At 35.7% G+C, this 23,079-nt stretch overlaps 1 protein-coding gene across 1 annotated transcript in view; it reads left to right on the forward strand.

Annotated features, from left to right (window-relative positions):
- Nucleotides 1-23,079, forward strand: part of PSMD14 (proteasome 26S subunit, non-ATPase 14) — a 103,989-nt gene extending 80,910 nt beyond the window's left edge. Inside the window, exons 9-12 of the mRNA XM_055122775.1 lie at nt 3,074-3,148; nt 7,964-8,089; nt 20,194-20,256; nt 22,666-23,079. Of these exons, the coding sequence (XP_054978750.1) occupies nt 3,074-3,148; nt 7,964-8,089; nt 20,194-20,256; nt 22,666-22,764 (363 nt within the window). The 3' untranslated portion in view covers nt 22,765-23,079. The remainder of the gene's footprint in view (nt 1-3,073; nt 3,149-7,963; nt 8,090-20,193; nt 20,257-22,665) is intronic.

Below are 23,079 nucleotides of genomic sequence, written 5' to 3' on the forward strand. Positions count from 1 at the left end.
GCATAGTATTTTTCTGCCAGAAGTTTTTACTAATTGCAAGTCAGCAGCCACCTGTTGCAAATTTCAAGCCATGATAGCTGCTTTTTAACCCTAAAAATTAAAAAAGGTCAATTTTAAAATGTTTCTCTCCACATCAATCCATTATTTTTTAATCTTACCATATAGTATATAATTTAAGATGGAACTTTTGAAGCAGGCTGTAAAATGATATGTGTATATAGTAGCTGCAGCAACATTGTTTTTCCTTTCAATTTAGTTTGTTTTGCCTTCCAATTAAAATCTGTAAATACATTTATCTCACAGTTTATATAGCGCCCACCAGAATGACATCTATCTGGGTGCCTTACAGTTTTAAGACTATTTCAATACTAAAACACTCACATGGGATCAATTCAAAAAGTTATAGGATAAAGCCATACCTTAAAACTTTTTTTTTTTTTTTTTTAGATTTCTAAGAGTAGATAGATGGTAACAATAGGGGGAAATAGCAGCCCTGAAGAACCTGTATTTCATGATACCTAAAATAGAAATTTTAATGTTATCTGTTAACATAATTTTAAACTAAGGGAAAGTGGTTCATTTAAGAGGACGCTTTCTCATAAACCTACTTTTAGATACTAGACTAGGAACCCAACAACAATTGTCAATATTTCTGTGGTCACTATGGGGATTCTAATATTGATTTCTTTGCTATTAGTCTCAAGGTAGTGGGGGAAAATTATGATAACATTGTAGACTTTTTTTAATTGTCTAACTATTTACAATGTATTGGTAATTATTACCTTTAGGTACTAGGATTATGGGATTTGTCCTTGTGTTTTATTTCTTAGACTTTATACAGTGAAATGATGCCTTTAGAATATTTTTTATAGTGCCAGTAACTATATACTATAATAACCAAGAAGTATGTTGAAGTATCTACCATTAAATAAGTCTCATAGAGAACCTTATATTAACTTTCTCCCCAAAGTTATATTAACTTTGGGCCACATCTGACAGTTCTCAGGGCTTATTCCTGGCTTTGTGCTTAGAATCACTCTTAGCTGGACTTATGGAACCATGTGGGGAAAATATTTTTTCTTTAGATCTTAACTATGCCTTAATTTTCTAGGAGTTTGGCTTTCAGCTGATAAGATTATTATATAGTTCATGAACTGCCTTATAATAACCTGATTTTGCGTGGCATTGAATATATATCTTCTCGATATTAGAGGCAATGTCAGTAATAAATGATTTAGGTAGATATTTTTACTTTCGACTATCTTACTTAGTCATTTTGTAGGAAGCAATTCTTAAAGAATCTTATTTTAGCAACTCATGTTAGCATTCCTGCAAGAAAATATGGTTCTACCTAGTTCCATCTAATGTAGTGAAATGTTCTCGTAAACTGCCTATATTTATGTTTTATAGTTTGCTCATGCATCACTGAAGTTCTAAGATTATTACTTTATTAATTTGATGGGTGGGATGCGCCATACCCAGCTGTATTCAGGACTTTCTCCTGGCTCCGTGTTAGGGATCCCTCCTGATGGTACTCAGGGGACCCTATATGGTGCAAGGAATGAAATCAAAGTCAGACGCATGCAAGGCAAGTGCCTTACCCACTATGTTATGTCTCTGATCCCAGTTCTGCATTTTCTGACTGTAGATTTATTAACTTTATGATCACTGTATAGAATTACCTAGTTAGGGCATTCACTGCATAAAGGCACAAGGATAGAAGGCAGTTTTTTTTTTCCTGAAATTGTAGTTTTAAGCTCCATTCTCCAGCCAGGTTGTGTCTGCTGAGAGAACTGGGTACCTCTTTTTTTTTCTTTCACTTAAGATTTACTTCCTAATTTACATAAGGTAAGTATGCATTAAGGATAGATATCTTGATTAGTTTTAGTTTTTGATCTGTATGATACAGCATTTCTATGCACTTAGAAAATTTTGCTCACTGAGAAACTTAGTTTACTCATCCAGGGATTATTGGAATGAATAAGGATTTAATAGATATTCTTAGAACTTTGATATCATATATAAGCCATTTTCAGTCACTCCACTTATGGGGTTTCATAGCACATACTGTAGCAGATGTTAGGGATGTAAGAATAGAATGTCACAGTACATATCTAACATGTTTTAGTACTTGGTAGGGTGTTATTTGTTAACAAAGTTTAAGAAGACTGTACTGTATTATTATCTTGATCCTTCAAATACAAAGACTTTTAATCCAGGAATTTCCTAAGTTGTGTTGTAACAAAGTATATCACTGTATCACTATATGATTGTCACCCATTGATCCATTTGCTAGGAGTAAGTTTCCATTCATCCTAGCTCTGAGATTTAGCAGCTTCTCTTGACTCGTCTTTCCCAACAGTGCCGCATTAGAGGCTCTTCAGGGTCAGGGGAATGGGACCCATCATTGAATACGCCACAGGGAGCTTGCCAGGCTCTCTTGTGTGGGCATAGTGGAATTAAAAAAAGAAAGAACTGAGGCCGGAGCGATAGCACAGCGGGTAGGGCGTTCGCCTTGCACGCGGCCGACCCGGGTTCGATCCCCGGCATCCCATATGGTCCCCCAAGCACTGCCAGGAGTAATTCCTGAATGCAAAGCCAGGAGTAACCCCTGAGCGTCGTTGGGTGTGACCCAAAAAGCAAAAAAAAAAAAATTCAATGCCCTTTTTTGCCCTTTGAAATAGCAAAAAGCGGATTCTTAGAATCATCATATCAGACTTAATAAATTGTATATATTTTTTCAAATTATGAAGTTTATTTTTTTATCTGGATTGTGATGGCATTAAACCCTATCTTCAACTTTAAGTTAGGCAATGAAAATTTGTGACTATGTGCTTTGCACTATGAAGCTTTGAAGAATATGTGAACCATATCTCTAAACATCACTTCTAAATTTGGTGAGGGAAAAAATCCTTAAGATTAAATAGGATATATGTCTAGCAACAGGACCCTGAGCTTACTAGCATCACATGGCCCCCCTACCCCCCAACTCTTCAAGTCTATAGAGCTAAGGTTATAGGATACATATTTTATGAGATGAAAAACATTAATGTCTTTTTTCTAATTTATCTAGGCATTAATTCATGGGCTAAACAGACATTATTATTCCATTACAATTAACTATCGGAAAAATGAACTTGAACAGAAGGTAAGTTCTAACTTTTAATCTTAGGAAAGTAAAAATATCTTTATTAAGCCATTTAAATTATTTTCTGAGTTTTTAAAATTTGGATTTCCCACTTTCATTTGATGGGATGCATATATATTTTCATTCTTTTTGAATTATGTAATTAAAAGAAAGAAATGGTTTAATTGGTTTAAATGTCAGTTTACCATCTTTGTAGATGGTGAAGTAGGAGAGAAAGTAGAAAACATTCTGGTTTGATTTTTGTGAGAAATTTCAAAAATACTTCTAGCATTGTGATTTTTCTGGTTAATTTCTCTTAGTCATTAGACCAAGTTTTTTAATTGCATTATTAAGTACTTTCCAAGATTTAAGAGAAATAAATTAGATTTCATATATGCTACCATGTTTACCTAGTTAAACAAAAAATGAGCTTAAAGGGAAATGCATTTTGGGACTTTCAAATGTTTTGAGCTGACTTTGTATCTCCTTATATCAAGTTCCAATTTTGATTAGTTTTTCATTTAACTAGCATCTAGTAGATTGGCTAGCATTCCTTTGTTTCTACTATTTTAGGATTATTCAAATATTGTGGGATTGCTTCTTTTTATTCCTCTTCCTTAATGCCAAATATTTGTCTCCCTATTGTTTTGTGGTGTGGGAGGTGAGTAGAGTGTGACATAGGGCTTAGTCCAGGCTCTGCACTCAGGAATCATTCCTGGTGGAGCATAGGGAACCATTATGCCGCTGGGAATTAAACCCTGGCAGCTGCTTACAGGACAAGCACCCTACCCATAGTTCTATCTCTTTGGCCCCTATTGCTCTTTAAAATTCAAAATTGCTTTTTTCCTTTACTATTACATGTCCTCCAAATTGTTTTTTTGTAGTTATATCTGAGAAAGACTTTAAAAACCTTTTTATGAACACAGTACTATTTTCATCCAATAAGCTTTGGTTCCTAAGAGCACTCTGAAGTCCAAACACGATAAGTAATTAGTAGTTAACAAGGTTTCTTTAAAAGGGAATTCTAGTACATATGGTGTATACAGGAGGGAAACTAAGTTAGACTTAACATGTCTACTTAATTTCCATTTTTAATCTATATAAATCTGATGTTAGGGGCTGGAGAGATAGCACAGCGGGTAGGGTGTTTGCCTTGCACGCGGCCGACACGGGTTCGATTCCCAGCATCCCATATGGTTCCCTGAGCACCACCAGGGGTAATTCCTGAGTGCAGAGCCAGGAGTGGCCCCTGTGCATTGCCAGGTGTGACCCCCCCAAAAAAAAACAAAAAAAAAATCTCATGTTAGATTAATCTTAGATGTGTATATATTTTATTTATATATAGTGCTATATAAGATTTTTGTTAGAAAAAATTTTTTAAGTGTGATAACCACTGGTTTAAACTCTACAAACACACACAAAGAGTGTGGGTACTTGAGCATAGTGATGAGTAAAGGGGCTGCAGGAGACTGGTTTCCCCTTTTCTTTAGATGAGATGGAGAACTACAAGTCTCCATATATGGGGCTAGAACACTGTGTCTTGCATGTGGCCAACCTGGCTTCTATCTCTGACACCCTGTATGGTCTCCTGAGGACCTCTTAAGAATGATCCCTGAACACAGAACAAGGAATAAGCCCTGAGCACTGCCAGGTTGTGGCAGAAAAAAAAAAAAAAAATTCTTTAGCTGCTTGCTTTTGTTCCAACTTTGATCTCTACAGTGATAGATTAAGTAGATTGCTTCAAGTGTAGTTTCAACACTTTTAACTATACATAGATATAGGTCATGGAGGATTTATTTAGATATAAGTATTTTATCAGAGTGATACCTAGCAAGCGCTATTTGGAAATAATCAGTTAATGATTAATCTGGATAACTAATAAATTATTCAGACCTATAAGATTTTTTTCCTTTTTTATATTTAGTGCCCCAAAATTTAGGCATTATTCTTGACATGAAAGAAACATGTATGTGCACTCTTACACACACACATACACACAATTATAGATTAATGTTATGTTTATGTTCTTTGGAGTTCATTTTAAATGCTTGCTTGGTACCAAACAAAATCTACCTATACTCTTACCCAATCGACATATATACTTGACACAAAACTTCACCTGAATCATTGATTTACTTTGTTAGTAGAATCATTGCCTAGGAGTGATAGGAATATTAGCTACTGTGTGGGAATTTGCTGCTTTTGAAATAGCAGGAAAATCAAGTTATCAAATATAGCTTGACTTTATAGCATAGAGAGGAGCAACTGTGCCAAATTTCCCACTGGTTACATTTTTCTAGAACACTGTGGAGAAGATGGTGGGGGGAGGAATTTAAAAGAATTTGGGATGCTAGTATAGGATTTTTTTTTTTTAATTTTTAAATTTCACTATGAACCAAAGAGGCAATTTTTTTTTTATAATTTATTTATTTTTAATTAGAGAATCACCGTGAGGGTACAGTTACAGATTTATACACTTTTGTGCTTATACTTCCCTCATACAAAGTTCGGGAACCCATCCCTTCACCAGTGCCCATTCTCCACCACCCGTAAACCCAGTGTCCCTCCCACCCTCCCCAATCCCATCTCCCCCCCACCCCACCCTGCCACTGTGGCAGGGCATTCCCTTCTGTTCTCTCTCTCTAATTAGCTCTTGTGGTTTGCAATAAAGGTGTTGAGTGGCCGCTGTGCTCAGTCTCTAGCCCTCATTCAGCCCGCAACTCCCTTCCCCCACATGGCCTTCAACTACAATGTAGTTGGTGATCGCTTCTCTGAGTTGACCTTTCCCCGGAACGTGAGGCCAGCCGCGAAGCCATGGGGTCAACCTCCTGGTACTTATTTCTACAGTTCTAGGGTATTAGTCTCCCACTCTGATATTCTATATACCATAGATGAGTGCAGTCTTTCTATGTCTGTCTCTCTCTTTCTGACTCATTTCACTCAGCATGAAACTTTTCATGCCCATCCACTTAACTACAAAATTCTTGACTTCCTTTTTTCTAACAGCTGCATAGTATTCCATTGTATAGATGTACCAAAGTTTCCTCAACCAGTCATCCGTTTTGGGGCATTCGGGTTTTTTCCAGATTCTGGCTATTGTAAACAGTGCTGCGATGAACATACATGTGCAGATGTTGTTTCGATTGTACTTTTTTGCCTCTCTGGGATATATTCCCAGCAGTGGTATTGCTGGGTCAAATGGGAGCTCAACCTCTAGTTTTCTGAGAATCGTCCATACTGTTTTCCAAAAGGGCTGAACTAGCCGGCATTCCCACCAGCAGTGTAGAAGGGTCCCTTTCTCCCCACATCCTCTCCAACAGCGGTTGCTTTTGTTCTTTTGGATGTGTGCCAGTCTCTGTGGTGTGAGGTGGTATCTCATGGTTGTTTTGATCTGCATCTCTCTGATGATTAGTGATGCAGAGCACTTTTTCATGTGCCTTTTGGCCATTCGTATTTCTTCCTTGGTAAAGTTTCTGTTCATTTCTTCGCCCCATTTTTTGATGGGGTTGGATGTTTTCTTTTTGTAGAGTTCAACCAGTGCTTTATATACCATTGATATCAACCCCTTATCTGATGGGTATTGTGTAAATATCCTTTCCCATTCTGTGGATAGTCTTTGTATTCTGGTCACTGTATATCTTGCGGTGCAGAAGCTTTTTAGTTTAATGTAGTCCCATTTGTTGATCTCTGTTTTTACTAGATTGCTTAGTTCCGTGTCACCTTTGAAGATACGTTTATCTTCAATATCGTGGAGGGTTTTGCCGACCTTGTCTTCAAAGAGGCAATTTTTGAGCTTTCATGTTTGAAAAATCTCTAGGTGCTTTGACGAGAAATGTATTTTCCAACATGTAAACAATTTTGTACACATAGAGCTGCATACCTCTATACTGTTACTTTTTACTTTTTCTAGACTTCCATATATGGTTGCAGTTTTCTGACTAATGGGTCTTATTATTTAAAATAGACAGCTTCTGGGGCCAGAGAAAGAGAGAGAAAGTCTAGACTGTACAGAAGACAAAGCATTGGCCTTGGATGTGGCTGCTGCCACAAGGGCATTGGTTTGATTCCCAGCACATATATGGCCTCCTGAGTACCACTAGGGGTCATTCACAGTGAAGAAGTTTTAATTTTTAATTAATTAATTTACTTTTGGCTTGGGGGCTCCCAGGCAGTACTCGGGAAGCCCAGGCCTCCAAGAGCAGTTGTTGGCCAAACAGGTTAGCATTCAGTGCAGTTGCCCAAGGATGCAGTGTAATTCCAGGAATCAAACTTAGGTTGGGCACGTGCTGGGCATGCATCCTAGGTGTGCTTGTCATTTGATAGCTGGACCATTACAAATCCCTTGTGTAATAGAGTTTTATTTATTCATTTGTTTATTCGGAGATACTATTGTCTGCAATGATTAGTGTTCTAGTATCTAGGCACCTGTGAAATAGAACGAAATTTTTGCCCTCTTGATTTCTGTTTCATGTAAGAGAAATATAGTAAACAAGTAAACAAATCTCAGTTGTTGACAGTATTATAAAAATAAGCAAGTTAATGGGAAAAATTATTTAAGACAGTGGAGAGTGAATTGGACAAGGAAGTCATTTATCTTTTAAAAAGTGAGGAAGATAAAATGCAAAGATAGAGAAAAAAAATCTTCCCTGTAAAGATAGTAAATGCAAAGGCTTTGGGAGTTGGATTTGTATAATTCTTTTTAAGGTTGATTTAAATTGTTTAAAAATTAAATTTAAATTGATTTTAAAATGTCAGGTTTTTTCTGTGAAGTGTTTCTCAAAGGCAACAGAAGAAAATACTCTCAATAAAGGAAAATAATGTTTTCATATTTTCCAGATGTTGCTAAATTTGCATAAGAAGAGTTGGATGGAAGGTTTGACACTTCAAGACTACAGTGAACACTGTAAACACAATGAATCAGTGGTAAAAGAAATGCTGGAATTAGCCAAGAATTACAATAAGGTAAAACCTAATTCCAACACAAATATCTTTTATTGTTTGGGGTTTTGTTCTGGGCCATACCCAGCAGTGCTCTGGGACTACTTCCAGCTTAGTGTTTGCTCAAGTGTTGCTCCTGTTGGTGCTTAGGAAGCCATGTGGTACCAAGAATAGAACCTGGGACCTCACAGATAATAAGGCAACTGCTCTATTTCTGAACCATATCCTCATTCCCTAGCATTAGTTTCTTAATAATCCTTGGAGAGTTTGTAATTAAATGTCAAACATTGTATAAATATAAATAGTTTTAAAAAAGAGGCCTTATTTTGTGGATCCAGTAAATATTTTAAGCTTTGCAGACCTTCCAGTCTGTCACAATTACTCAGCTCTGCCTCTGTAGTATAAATACAGCCACAAACAGTATTATATGACTGGGTGATGGTATATAAAAACTTTATGTACTACAGCCTGCTGGTTAGATTTGGGTCATAGTATATAGCTTGCCAGTCCCTGTGGTAGCATGTATAGAACGGTTTGAAATCTTACCAGATATATATGTGGGGGGGGGGGAGAGAGGGAGGAGAGGAGAGGAGAGAAATGTGTATGTATGAAATCTCATCAGATTCTAAGGATTCTTTGGTTTAGAAGAGAAGGACAGGAGGAAGGACATAGGCAAAAATATAAATAGGTAAGTGTTCTCTGTCATTTATTTATGAACTTGTCTGATCCTGCTATGTGCCAGGCACATAGAAGCAAGACCTGTCCACACAGAACTTGCTTTTTATTAAGGAAACAAGCAGAAAATGAGAATATAAATGCAGTGTAATATATCATTATTAGTGCTACAAAGGGAAAAAAAATGATGATGTATAGAAAAGTAGCAAGAAGAAACCATTTTACATGAGGATATTAAAAATAAAAAGATTTGGCTCCAAGCCCAGAGAGGTAGTAGAATTTGCAGTGCAGTTAAACCCAGTTCGATATCCAGCAACATATGACACTGAGAATAGCCAGGAGTAGTCCCTGAGTGATGCAGGATGTGGCCCCCCAAAACAAAAATTTTGAGTTTTGTCTTAAAATATTCTAGAAGTGCTTATCATATACTAAAATACACGTGGTTATGATAATGGCTTCATTCATGGATTTTTATCCTTCTGAAATTCTAAAGTTAGAAAAAATTCTTGAAACATGACTAAGATGTAATTTCTGTGTATTAATTCCATAAAGCTACTATGCCAAATTATTATAAGTTGTATTTATTCATTGCTGTACTGGATATCAAACCCAGAACTCATTTATACAATGCATGCATTTTACTGAGTCACATTCTTAGTGAATTGTGCATATTTTTTTTTTTTTTTAACTTTTTGCTTTTGAGCCATACTTGGTGATGCTCAGAGGTTACTCCTGGCCCTGCATTAAGGAATTTTCCCTGGAAGTGCTTGGGAGACCATTTGAGATGCCAGGGATTGAATTTGGGTCAGTTGAGTGCAAGGCAAGTGACCTACTCTCTGAACTATTGATATGACCCCAAAATGGATATTCACCGTAACAAGTTTATTGGAGACCCAAAGTCTAAAATCAAGGTATTAACAGGCTCATACTCCCTCAAGCCTTAGGAGAAGGATACTTCTTTTCCTTTTTAAATTTCTGTTGTAGACGTTTCTTGACTTATGTAGCATAACTCCAATTCTGAGCTTGGTTAGGATCTCAGCATATCTTCTGGGGGAACACGTTTTAACTGATGACACATTTGTTTGCCAACTCTCTGGGCAAAACACTTGGCCAAACATGTATGTAGTACATAAAATGTGTGTGTGTTTGTGTATAATTATAGCAAAAGTTTTATGAAATAATATTTTCCCTTCTAATATGTGATGTTTTCTTTCCTCATTTGACTCAATTTTGTAGGTTTGTTTTTTTTTTTTTGGGTCGTATGTGGCAATGTTCAGGGATTACTCCCTGGCTCTGCACTCAGGAATTACTCCTGATTGTGCTTGAAGTACTATAATAATGAGATGTTGTGGATCAAACCCAGTTTGGCCATGTGCAAGGCAAATTCTGTGCTGGCTGTACTACTGACCCAGTCCCTCATTTTTGTTTTGATTATATACACAGAATATTTTACAAACATACATATAGCTCACAGCTCATTGTAGTACTGTAGCACTGTCATCCCATTGTTCATTGATTTGCTCGTGCGGGCACCAGTAATGTCTCCATTGTGAGACTTGTTACTGTTTTTGGCATATCGAATACACCATAGATAGCTTGCCAGGCTTTGTCATTCGGGCAGGATACTCTCGGTAGCTTTGCCAGGCTCTCCAAAAGGGACAGAGGAATAGAACGCGGGTCAGCTGTGTGCAAGGCACATGCCCTACCCGCTCTGCTATCACTCCATAAACATTATAAAACATAAGCATTAAACAGTATTATGGTCACCAACATGTTAAATACCAAATTACAGTCACAAATAGGGATGTTGCTTTCAGTTACAGAAAAATGAAGGCAGTAAGAAAGGTTCACAAATAGCCAGTGTAGTAGATGTTTCATAGCACCTAACACCTAAGTGTTCAGGGATAGAGATAGTGGAAACAAAACTATTATTATAGAAAGCAAAACATTATGCCAGTTGAGAAGATGAAATGAAAAAGTTGGAATCTGAAGACGAACTCAAGATTTCCAGTTAGTTTCCCTAAATTCATGTTGGTACTGGTGATGTTACTAGTTAGGTAGAAGGATTAAGGAAGGAGATGAGTTTCAATTTTAAAACAAGCGTTTAGAAATTTAGGATTAAAAATTTTAATGATAAGAGATAGAGTATAAGGTTTTGGGAGTCTAGGTAAAATTGATTATTTTTTGTCTCATCAAAAATAAGATTTTTGTTTCTGAATTAAACACATTCACAAAGAAAAAACCGAAAATACTAATAATCCATAAGCAGTGTGTAAATGTGCCAAGTGTAGCAGCCAGTCTTTTGAGCGAATGGAACTTTGGGGAAAAAACTGGATTGTTGTATATAAAATAAATTTCAGCAGCCAAAGAAACAGTATAACAGTTTGGGTACTTGCATTGCACGTGACTGACCCAGGTTTGGTCTCCGACACCATATATGGTCTCCTGAGCACCACCAGCAGTAAGGTGCTAGCCATGAACACCACCCAGATATGACCCACAAACCCAATAATAGTAAAAAATAATAAATATCAGTAGAATTAGATTTGACTTTGAGGAGTCTACCCTGGTTTATATGTCATGTTGGAGTTAGAAATCTCCATAGGTTATAGGTTTTCTAGTTTAATTGTTCATGCTGTGTTGATTAGAGAGATAATTACATAATCATATTTAAAGATTTGACTTTTTATAAGTTAAAAATTGTGACATTATTCAGCGAACTGTAGGATTGGCCTTCATTTCTCTGATATTACAAGTTGAAGTAATTCACGTTGATATTGCTGTCAGGAAATAACCTTTTTTTGGTTACTGCTGCCCATCTACAGAAGATTTTCCTATTTTACAATTTTAAAATCTATGTAGTACTCAGAAAATTGTAAGGTTTGGTCATGGAATAAAAACTGTGTAAGCTGTGATATGAAATAGTCCAGATTTGGGAATGTAATTCCTTCTGTATTTGTGCTAGATTTTTTTTAGTAACAGATAGAATATAAAAAGAAAGGTTATGTACACTTTTCATTTGGTCATCATCATCATCATCATCATCATCCCATTGATCGTCAATTTTCAACAATTTTCTCGAGTGCTCTCAGTAACGTCTCCATTCGTCCTAGCCCTGAGATTTTAGAAGCATCTCTTTACTTGTCCTTCCCAGCAGTACCACTTTGGAGGTTCTTTCAGGGTCAAGGGAATGAGACCCATCATTATTATTGGTTTTGGCATATGAATAAGCCACAGGGAGCTTGCCAGGCTCTCCCATGCGGGCAGGAAACTTGGTAGCTTGCTAGGTTCTCCGAGAGGGAGAACTACGCTATAAGATGTCCAGGAGCTTGGTTTTATAGTCTCTGGATGTTGGCCATTGATGGGATTAAACGGCACCTGGGCCAGTTTCTGGGTGTGACCACCTAGCTACTGGAAAATGAGGGATCCAGATGGAAGAGGCCCAGTCCTGATCTGAGCAGGCTTAGAGATCTCAGACCTGGGTCCCGCACACCTGGGTTTCTCTGCCAGTTCCTTCATGCGTGAGGCTCGTCCGAACGTGTGGAGAGGGGCCTTGTGTATGGCTGTGGCTGAGTTCCAGAGCTGCAGGGGCTCTGCTTGGGGCGGGCAGGGAAACTCAACCCACCCACTCCGAGAGGCGGGGGCGGGGGGAGGGCAAGAGACTCTGAGTCGATCTCTACCAGGAGCTTGATTTTATAGTCTCTTGGCTTATAATGGATGTTGGCCATTGGTTTCAGTTGATTAGGATTTAAATTATTTATTGTTAAGTTTCAGGTCCTAAAATGAAAGATGGTTACTTTTCCATTTTAAGGCTGAATTTTACAGAGATTCTGCTTGCTTATTAGTCACTGGTTTCTCTAATCGTTGAACTACAAAACTCACAACTGTTATTCAAAATCTATGTACTCATGCCAAGGTTTTAAAACTATTTATGTTTGATTAGCATATTTGTAAATGCATGTGAAGGTAAAAATTGTGAATTGATAATGAATATTTTAAGGATCACTTAGAAACACAGGATTTTTCATTTTTTAAAAAGATGTAGTCCTGTAAATTCTGATATCTGACTGTTTCTATGTAAGATGGAGGTACTGACCTACTTAGTAATCCAAAAGAAAATCTAGATGTATATTTATAGGATTACATGTAAAATATGTAATTATGTGATTATATTTGTTTGGTTCACTGCAGTAGCTATTAATTAAATAGGGAAGTCTTGTTTTGTGCTAAGTAGGAAAACAAAAAAAAAAGGAAAACAAAATAAGATTTAAATGTTGGGACCAGATTCTTAATATTTACCATAGGTTATATTTGCAGTCAAACATAGAATTTCAGAAGATAGACTAAAAAATTGTTATAATTGTTATAGTTTAAAATTACATTAGTAGTAACTGCAATTTAATAGATTTAAACTTGCTAAATAGCATAATAGGTGAAAGAGTTCTCAGCAGCATCCAAAATTATCAAATCTATAGGAATACCTGCCATAAGAAATATTAATATGAACTATTTGGAGAATACTAAAAACACTCCTGAAAAATTGCCTTGTTTCCAAATGGGAAGACTTAATATTGTAAAACTGTTAGCAAGCTTGTGAAAGGTTAATTTAAGAATGTCAGTGAGCTTTAAAATTGTTGATAGCTTGGCAGCATGGTTTATTTGCAATAAAAATAACATTTGGGGCTAGGGAAATAGTACAGCGGGTAAGGCATTTGGCTTGCATACCTCCAGCCCAGGTTCAATTCCTGGCACTACATATAATCCCTCATACTCCTAAGAGTGATCCTGAGCAAAACCTGGTGTGCCCCAAAACCCAAATAAATAAAATATCAGTGTTCTGTGTCAGGGAGAGAGTATTTGTTCCAATAACAAAGGACCTATATCCCCAAAATATGTTGTACCTAAAATTCCTTGTAGGTTTTTTTTTTTTAATAGATTGAACCAAAGATCTAGAAGACTCATTGGGATGTAAAATGACATATAAATGTGACAGCAATTTGTTTTATTAAGGGTATTTAAAAACAAGTAGGGGTTCTGTTTTTAGTTTGGGACCATACCTGACTGTGCTCTGGACTGCTTCTGGCCCTGCATTCAGGGATCACTCCGGGAGGGCTCAAGGGACCATATGGGATATCAAGGATCAACCCAGGTCTGCGGCATGCAAGGGAAGCACCCCACCTACTGTACTATCACTCCAGTCCCTTGAATTTTTTTTTTTGTAATGGTTTAGGCAAATGCACAACTGATGTAAAGTTCAAGTAGTATAATTTTTGAAGGCTATCCTCCAATTTTATCTTTCAAATTAAATGTAACATAACTCTTCAAACAGCATGTTCTCTCTTAAGGATTTATTATGAAGGAGAAAAATTAACAAGTACTAAATTAGAGAAATATTTATAATTTCTATTATTTTTTTATGTAGAAAAATTAAAAGTCCCTATGGTGTTATTTCCCTTCCCTCACTTTTTCAGAGATTCTCTTTCTTACATAGATATAAAACTCAACATTTTATGTTAAAGCATTGGAGAGATTTGCGCTGTCAGTAAAGTGCTTACCTTCCACAGAGCTGACGCTGGTTTGATCCTCAGTTCCACTTATGGTCCCTGAGCCCAGCCAAGAGTGATCCCTGCAAACAGGGCAGCCAGATATGAGTTTACACCACTTACTGTCACCCCCCCTTCCCCAAGAAAAAAAATGTGTCACATCTAAAGTGAGATGTAGAAGTAGTTCATTTGGAAATCCTTAATTACTTCCAGTTTTTGTACTATATCTAAGATTTTATGTACATATATTTTCATTTTGGGCCACTCCCTGGCCGTGCTCAGAGCCTGCTCCTAGCTTTCCTCAGGCGGGAGTCACTTCGAGAGGTGCTCAGTGCACCATATCCAGTGCCGGAAATTGAACCTAGGTCAGCCACAAGCAAGGCAAACACCCTACCAGCTTGTCAGTTTTTCTCCTTTATTTACAGCTAAGACTGTCTGTGTTAGCTCAAAGTCACAATGGCTTAAATAGTAGCTTAAGGTATTTGTCTGTTGCAACCAAAACCAGTATAAAATTGTAAAGTCATCATGGACCAGAAATCCTCTCTCTTGCTTTACTATCCTTATACTGACTTTCAGACCCTGACCCCTCATGTTTCACTGATTGCTGTAGCTTTAACCAGCCCAGTTGAGTTCTGGGAAATAGGAAAAAAGGAAGGATCAGCTCTTTTCCGGGATCTTTTCCACAAGACTACCCATCACCTCTAATTATATCTCATTTAAGTGGACATACTTTGTTTTGAGAAAGACCTTATAGTTGTAGTCTTTTGCCTTAGAGCATTGTTGCCTCTAAAAATAAAATCAGGATTATTTGACATAGGGGGAAAAGGTATATATTGGGTAGACAATTAGGAAGCTCATAGAAATTTTTCTCAGCATGTTGAATTACTGTTTCTAATAATACATTCACATGTATGTACATATACCTACTACACATATCTTTATTTTATATTTTTGCTTCAGTAATTATATTTTTACTATGTACAGATTCTCTATAAGATATTGAGAATCTATATTGTTCAGAGCACTTAATAAATCTTGAATTTGACTAGTTTTCTTATGTGTCATTAAAAAGTAATGACTTCCTAAATTATCATGAACATCACCTTGTCTGCAGAGATAAGATTATTTAATATATATATCATTGCTCACTGGCCTATGTGTTCCCATATTTGTGCACATTTTCGGTTTGTTTTGTACTGCATTATAATTTGAGAACTTACCACTTCACTTGTATCGCTTGTCATCCCCTTGCTCATCAATTTGCTCAAGTGGGTGCCAGTAATGTCTCCATTCATCCCTGTCGCGTGCTAGTATAGAACTTAAAGGAACATAAAACTCAAGTATGAGTTTCTTGACAAGTAGGAACATCCTTATTCAGTGAATATTTAATAGTGGTTACTGAATATGCAAAATGATGAAAATTCTTATATTGAAGATATACACAGTGTATAGTAGAGTTTTACAAGTTATTCCAAAAGGAGAGATAACATTTCTTTCATAGAAGAATTGATAAAATCATTACGTGGTGGTACCCTAAAGGATATAGTGTCTATTCTTTATAAGTTAAATGTAGATGAAGTACTTACAAGATGTTTTAAAGAATTTATAAATTAATATTTGAAATAGTATGTCAAGGTTTAATTACTGATTATGATAGTAAAGCCAGTTTTATTGTTCTCCACACTTACACATATTATTCTTGTTTTTGTTTGGGGATTACACCCAACTGTGCTCAGGGTTCACTCTGGCTCTGCTCAAGGATCACTCCTGAAGGGACTGAGGGGACCATATGGGGTGTCAGAGATTGAACTCAGGTCAGCCGCATGTAAGGCAAGCCCACATACACTGAACTATTTCTCCATCCACTTACACCTATTACTCTTTCTCAGATATTTCTCAGTTGCTTCATGTTTGTTCATTTTACTTTTCCAAGTGTGTAATAAGAGGTTTCTTTAACCTCTCTTCCCCCATAATTACTAACCTTAGATAAATTGAGCAAAGAAGTAAAACACAGAATCTTGAGATTTATAGTTATTCAAACATTAATAAGAAGTAAAAAAAATTGTCATACAGTTTTTTATAGAAAGCTTAAGCTTAAATGGGAGCATGACATGACCTGCCACATTACAGAGTGAGCTAACATGAAAGTGTTCAGAGAATATAAAGTAGAATAAGAAGTATGGCAGTGCCATGTAAGCAGAGGTAAAAAGATAAGAATAGAAAACATGTATTTGAGTAGTTAGTTCTAAAGGTGTTCAGGAAGTACAAAAAAACTGAGTCCTTTGGAATTAGCCTTGTGGAGATTCAAGAGTATTAACGACGTGCCAAGGTACCAATCTATGTTTATTAAAGGGTAAATAAAATGGTAATATTTAGATAACAGTTTGGGTTTTTTTTCTGAGAAGTTTGACTATTACCTGAAAAAAGAGATTGAGGTTAATGGGTTTGATAAAAACTTACTTTAAGGGAGGGGTGCTTATGAAGGGATTATGACAACATAACAGACCAAATTCCAAGAATTTCTTACAACTCTGCAGAGCATGCACGATGGGATAGCCATCTGGGGGTCTATGTTGATAAACTGTTAAAAACGTTTCTAGTGCGAATAGCCACAAACATTTTCAGTGCTTTTTTTGTTGGTTGAGTAAACCGAAGAGCATGAATGCAGAAGCAAAATTTGACGCCAAATCACAGAAGTTGCCATAAACACAGAAGTTCCCTAGTGAGGACACTGCCTGTGCCTGAATTTTGTTTGTTTCTGCCTCTACCATTTCCTAATTTTTCCTGGTGACTAGCCAGATTAGAACTATGAATGAAGACAACCTGGTCTTGTCCAGGTAGAACATGTGACATAGGTAACATAGATGGAGGAAATATTTATGGGTTTGATGTGATGATCTGGTCTGAACTGGTCTAAGAATATAAAAGATGTACTTACTCTTTTGTCATGGGGGTTTGCAACCTTAGTATATGCCTAAATCTACAGCTGCTCCTCATTTTCCAGATGGCTTCTATGGCTGGGAGTACTTTTTACCATCTGCACTTCTCAAAGAGTTTGTGAACTCTCTTTTAATTATTGGAAATGAAAAAAACTAATTGCTAAAGTGGTTAAATGATGTAAAAGGTTTTTAAATTTTTGAATTAAAGCTTATTATATTCCATTTAAGCTTTTAAATAAGATCAGTGCTTGTTGACCTTGACTTCTTTGCATTCCTGCCATCATTCATATTTGCATATATATTCATACTTCAATACTCCTTAATAACTTTTATACTTAAATTTGTATTTTGAGCCAAGTTTCATGAACCTCTTATTTCCTAATACTGTGAGCTCCCATTGTTGGCATGTGCTGAAATCACTGAATGGGTATAGGTACATGCTTATGGAACTTCTTCCGTTAATTAAATAAACTTTTAAGTCAGTAATGTATGGTGTTGTTATTTCTAATTTAACTTACAAAAACAATTTTTGTAGTATTTTTATGTATGTAAGACTTTGATATTGTGAGAAGGAATTTTACTTTTAGTAAATACTTTTTTAACCAACTGAGAATAATAGGAGTGACATCTGATTCTGAAAATCAACAAATTCTGTGTCTAGGTAATTCTAGATTTCTAGTTCTATTAACTTGTTTTTCCTCCTTTCAGTTTTTGAATCAAATTTATTTTGTAATGATATGAAATAGATAAGTATCCTAATAAATCAGTCAATAAAATGCCATCTTTTCTCTTTAAGTAGGATCTACTGGGAAAATTCTCTAGATAGTTTGTCCATTTATAAAATTAGACACTTGCCATCTTTGCTCATTTTCAAGTTCTCTGTTTACAAAACTATTAAGAAGGTGTGAAATGCAGCCAAACTTCCTAGTTTATGGGAAATGTCTGATGATTGCATTTCCTACGTGTTCATTGTTCACACATGAAGAAATTTGGCAGCTGTGAGATTATTAAGTTTAGAGTATCCAAATCTAACCCTCTCTGGGATTTTGGTTCCCTGATTTCTATCACAGCTATCTCACTCATTTTGTAACCATCTTTGTGGTAAGTGATGTGGTGGTGTGGTATTTCTTAATCTTGGTGGTAATCCTCATATTTTATTTGTTTTCCATTTATTAGATGCTATGCATAAATGATAGACTAGGATTTTTACCTGATGCAGAATCCTAACTTCAGGCACTAATAAATCCAAACTGTAGGGTATGGAGAGACTCCCCCACCCCCATCCCACTCTCAGACATGGACAAATCTAAACAGTGTGGGTAAGACACCTTACCACATATGGTTCCCAGAGTTATCAGGAGTGATCCCTGAACTTAGAACCCTGAGCACTACAAAGAAAGCTGTTTCTTAATCTCTCAATAAATTCTCTGATATCCTCTTCTCCCCTCCCCCCTTGCCATATTTGGGCCACACCTGGTGATGCTCCTTACTCCTGGCTCTTTGCTCGGGGATCACTCCAAGCAGAGCTTAAGGGACCATTTGGGGTCTCAGGGATCAAACATGGGTCATAACTCTGGCCCCAAATTCTCTGATTCTTATGATGGTGTGATTATCAGGAAAGGGGAATTTGGTAAACTAATCTATTGTACATATTTCAGAATTAACTGCTAGAAAAATTTATAATTGTGCATGTAAGAATTTGTAGTTAAGTCAGTAAGATACTGTTTTTTGTATAATGTGTTAGGTTACTTAAGTTTTGTTTGATTTTGCTTTTAATTTAAGTAATTTTTATGTTGAAAATTCTAAATTATTCTCTATGATTACTAAAGCACTTGTGAAATATTTTTTTCTGAATACATGCGTTACTTTTAGAAATTTAAGTTACCTGGTAGTTTTTTATTGAGAGCAGTCATTTTATTGTATTTTATTTTGAGTTTTTAGTTCACATCCAGTTGGGTGCTCAGGGGTCCATATAGAGTGCAAAGGGTTTAATCAGGATTGACGACATGCAAAGCAAGGGCTTTAATCTTTGTACTCTGTCTCTCTGGCCTCATATGATATTATTAGGGGAGAAAGTTGTATGATTTATCAGTCAATAGCAAAAATTGGGGCCAGCAAGATAACTGATGTGCTTGAGCACCTGCTTTGCATACGGGAGCCTGGGTTCAATTCCCCTCCACCACATGGTCCACCAAAGCACTGCCAGGAACAACCCTCATCACTGAGCCCAAATAGCTTTTTAATGTTGCCACATGTTGCCTGAAAACCAAAACCAAAAAGAATAATTGAAAGTCAGTAATTATTTGATCTTAACCGCTACCAGTTCTTAAGTAAATAAATACTGAGTATGCAGAAGTTGATTTCACAGGAAAAAAGAATAAGAAGTTGGAGAACTCTATTGAAAAAAAGGACAAGGCCTTGAAAGAAGACCAAACAGAAGTGGCCACTTCTCTTCTCAGTTTAGCTGTCCCTCAGAGAATTCAGAAACATCTCCTGAATAATTGACACTGCATCTAAATCAGTTTGATTTTTTTTTCCTTTTTGGGTCACACCTGGCGATGCACAGGGGTTACTTTTGTCTCTGCACTCAGGAATCACCCCTGGTGGTGCTCAGGGGACCATATGGGATGCTGGGAATTGAACCCGGGTTGGCCGCGTGCAAGGCAAATGCCCTACCCACTGTGCTATCACTCCAACCCCTAAATCAGTTTGATTTCTTTTCAGTAACGTTTACATATTTCTTAAGTCTGTTTTCAAAATGATAGTGACAATAATTATTAGTACCCTCTTTTTTCTTTTACTACCCTTGAGGTCGTTTGAAGATGAGAAGAGTTGCTTTTTGTTCAATAAATTCTTCACGGAATAAAGTGTTCTATGAATGAATGTTATGATCACCATTATTTTTGTTGATTTTTTTGCAGTGAGGAAAGTAAATTTAGATTTAAAACTGTCCTTTGTGTTTCATTTACAGGCTGTAGAAGAAGAAGATAAGATGACACCTGAACAGCTGGCAATAAAGAATGTTGGCAAGCAGGTGAGGTATACTGTACTAGGTTATACTGTTGCATAATAACTTGCTCTTTGCTAGTTAAAACTTTATCTGGGCTTATATGAATTTTTCTATTGTTCACTCTATATTTTTCTTCTGCCATGTAAACGTGATGCTAATGTTAAAGGTCACTGAATTGTTTGTGCTGAGGGATCATTCCTCAGCAAACTATATGTAGTGCCAGGTATTGAAACCAGAGCACAAGACAGATTCCTTATCCCCTGTATTATCTCAGTAGCCTTGTGCCACTGGGTTATTTAATGTCAAATTCTCTGCCAACTGTACAGAAGTAAATCAGTTAAACCTCTCCATCATGAAAATATTTCACTAGAAATAAATTAGGAAACTGGTATCTTGAGATATTTTCCAATAATTTTACTTACGATCATATCAGCAAAGTTAATAGAATGGTAGATGTATTTCATATATAAAGGCTAATTTTAAAAGTTTATTGTTTATGAATATATAAACTAAAGTATATAACTAATATTCTGAGAAAGCTTAGAACTCTTGGGTTTAATTCTTGAAGAACTAAGGGTTTTAAATACTTGCTCTTCACTTTTCTGAGATAAATATATAATTTAGTCCCTATTTTCTGAAGATGGGGGAACACACCATCCAATTAAAAGAATCTACAGATTAATTAGACTGTTTTTAAAGAATGTTGATTACATTTTTTTTTTCATTTCATGGAACATGGTTATCATATTGCTGATGTTGGCAGAATCTTGATATTTCAGATGCAAGACACTAAGCTGTCTTTGCTTTCAGCCATCCTACCATATGCTCTGATCCCATCACATCTCACAAGCTATGTAGGTTTGGGCCAGGACCATTCTTGGATGGAAAATCTCTAAGAATCACCCAGCTGCCACAAGAAGTAATATAGATAACTGAGGGAAGTATATTACCAGTTCACTGCAAAATCAGTTACTCCCAACAGAGTAGTAAGGGCAAAGTTCTGACTTAGTTATCATAATTGGTAAAATCAAACCTTCTTATATTCTGAATATTATCATTTAAAATCAACAAGAACTCTAAAACCAAAATTAACTGTCTTATTCTCTCATTCTGTGTGATAAACTTGTCCTTGTTGTCTTCCCATTACTTATTTTAGGCTAATACATATTAGATCACCAATTTGCTCTTGTTTATAGAATTTGCTAACTTATTTTAATAAAACATTTTCTGAGGCCATCGTTTCCTGATATAAGTTTTATTTAACAGCAAATAAAGGGTATAAATGTAAATAAAACTCAAATACATAATTGGCAATGTTAAATATCAATCAGAATCATTTTTTTAAATAAAGCATTTTACTGCTTTGGCCTACTACTTGGTAAAAAACAAAACTGTCTATAATGGAGGCAAACCAATATCCCTTTATCCTGCCAATCTTCTTAGTCTCGTCACCTAAAATGCCTTAAGGCTTATTTTTGAAATAAAGAGAATTTAATATTATGGTCTGGTTACTTGAAATTATTTGTAGCATGTTGTATCTCTGGGTTGTTTAAAGAAATCAAGTATGTTGAAATTGTAGTTTAGAAAAAACAACCTCCAGAAAGCCAAGAAATAAATTCAAGTGATGAAGATTTGTTTCAAGTTAGGAATTTTGGGCATTTTCTAATACTGATTTAATATTTGGATTTGGATATTTTCTAATACTGTATTTAAAAAATACGTTAATTGAACGTATTTATTTCAAATCCTTTGATTTGGCTGGAATACTTGATTTACCTCAGCTTTATTTACAAATTAAGTACTTTCATTTCATTTCTTTTGCTACAGTGAAAGTTTATGAATTCTACCTATATAATATTTGATATTTTTTCAAAATGCTATGTGATATTCTTAATATTTTAGAATTTATTCAAATATTTAAAATTTTCACAATGCTTTGATGTAAGACTATTTCTAGAATTACTGAAACACTATTCCTAAATAATAAAATTATACAGGAATTAATAGAGGAATTAATACAAATTCCATTGAAATGTTTTTAAATTACAGTTTAGGTAAGATGGTTACAACAGTGCACAATAAATTCTTATTTATTTGCTTTAAGTTAATTGATCCCTCAGATATTCAAAATATATGACTAGCTTATTCATACTCAGGCTTATAATTTCATTGTTTTTTTAAATTTGATGATTATGGGCTATAGAGAATTTCTGGTTATTTTTTTGGTACAGTCATTGATTATGTAAATCTCAGTGCATGATTATTAGTTCTTTAACTTCAGAGATTTTGAAATCTTAAGAATGGCGTAATATATTAGGAAAGCCAACACATGCATAAAAATTTATGTCTGGCTCTCTTTCATCAGCTTCTGAAAAACCTAACTAATTTGCCTATCAGTAATATGGTTCTTTATTTTTTCCTTCTTTCTTTCAGGACCCCAAACGTCATTTGGAGGAACATGTGGATGTACTTATGACTTCAAATATTGTCCAGTGTTTAGCAGCTATGTTGGATACTGTCGTATTTAAATAAAGCAATGCAAAAAGTTATTAGTGATACTTTCAGTGTATATTCCTCTATTGTTCCTAATGATCAAAATCAAGGGACCTCTGAAGGTGTATTTGGTTAAATGTAAGACATCTGGCATCATTTGCAGCCCTATAACACCTTCAGTCTCAGTTGTGCAATTACGTCTGTTTCTTTAGTCAGAGTCTTTACAGATTCCAAAGTTGTATAAGAATACATCAAAGCGGACAAATTTTGTTAAGATCCCATTTAATATTTGAAAGAATCAGTAACAAATATATTTTGATTGTTGTCTACAAAATAAAATACATTTACAATCTA

Source organism: Sorex araneus, chromosome X (genome assembly GCF_027595985.1).
Source record: "Sorex araneus isolate mSorAra2 chromosome X, mSorAra2.pri, whole genome shotgun sequence".
Taxonomy (NCBI): Eukaryota; Metazoa; Chordata; class Mammalia; order Eulipotyphla; family Soricidae; genus Sorex; species Sorex araneus.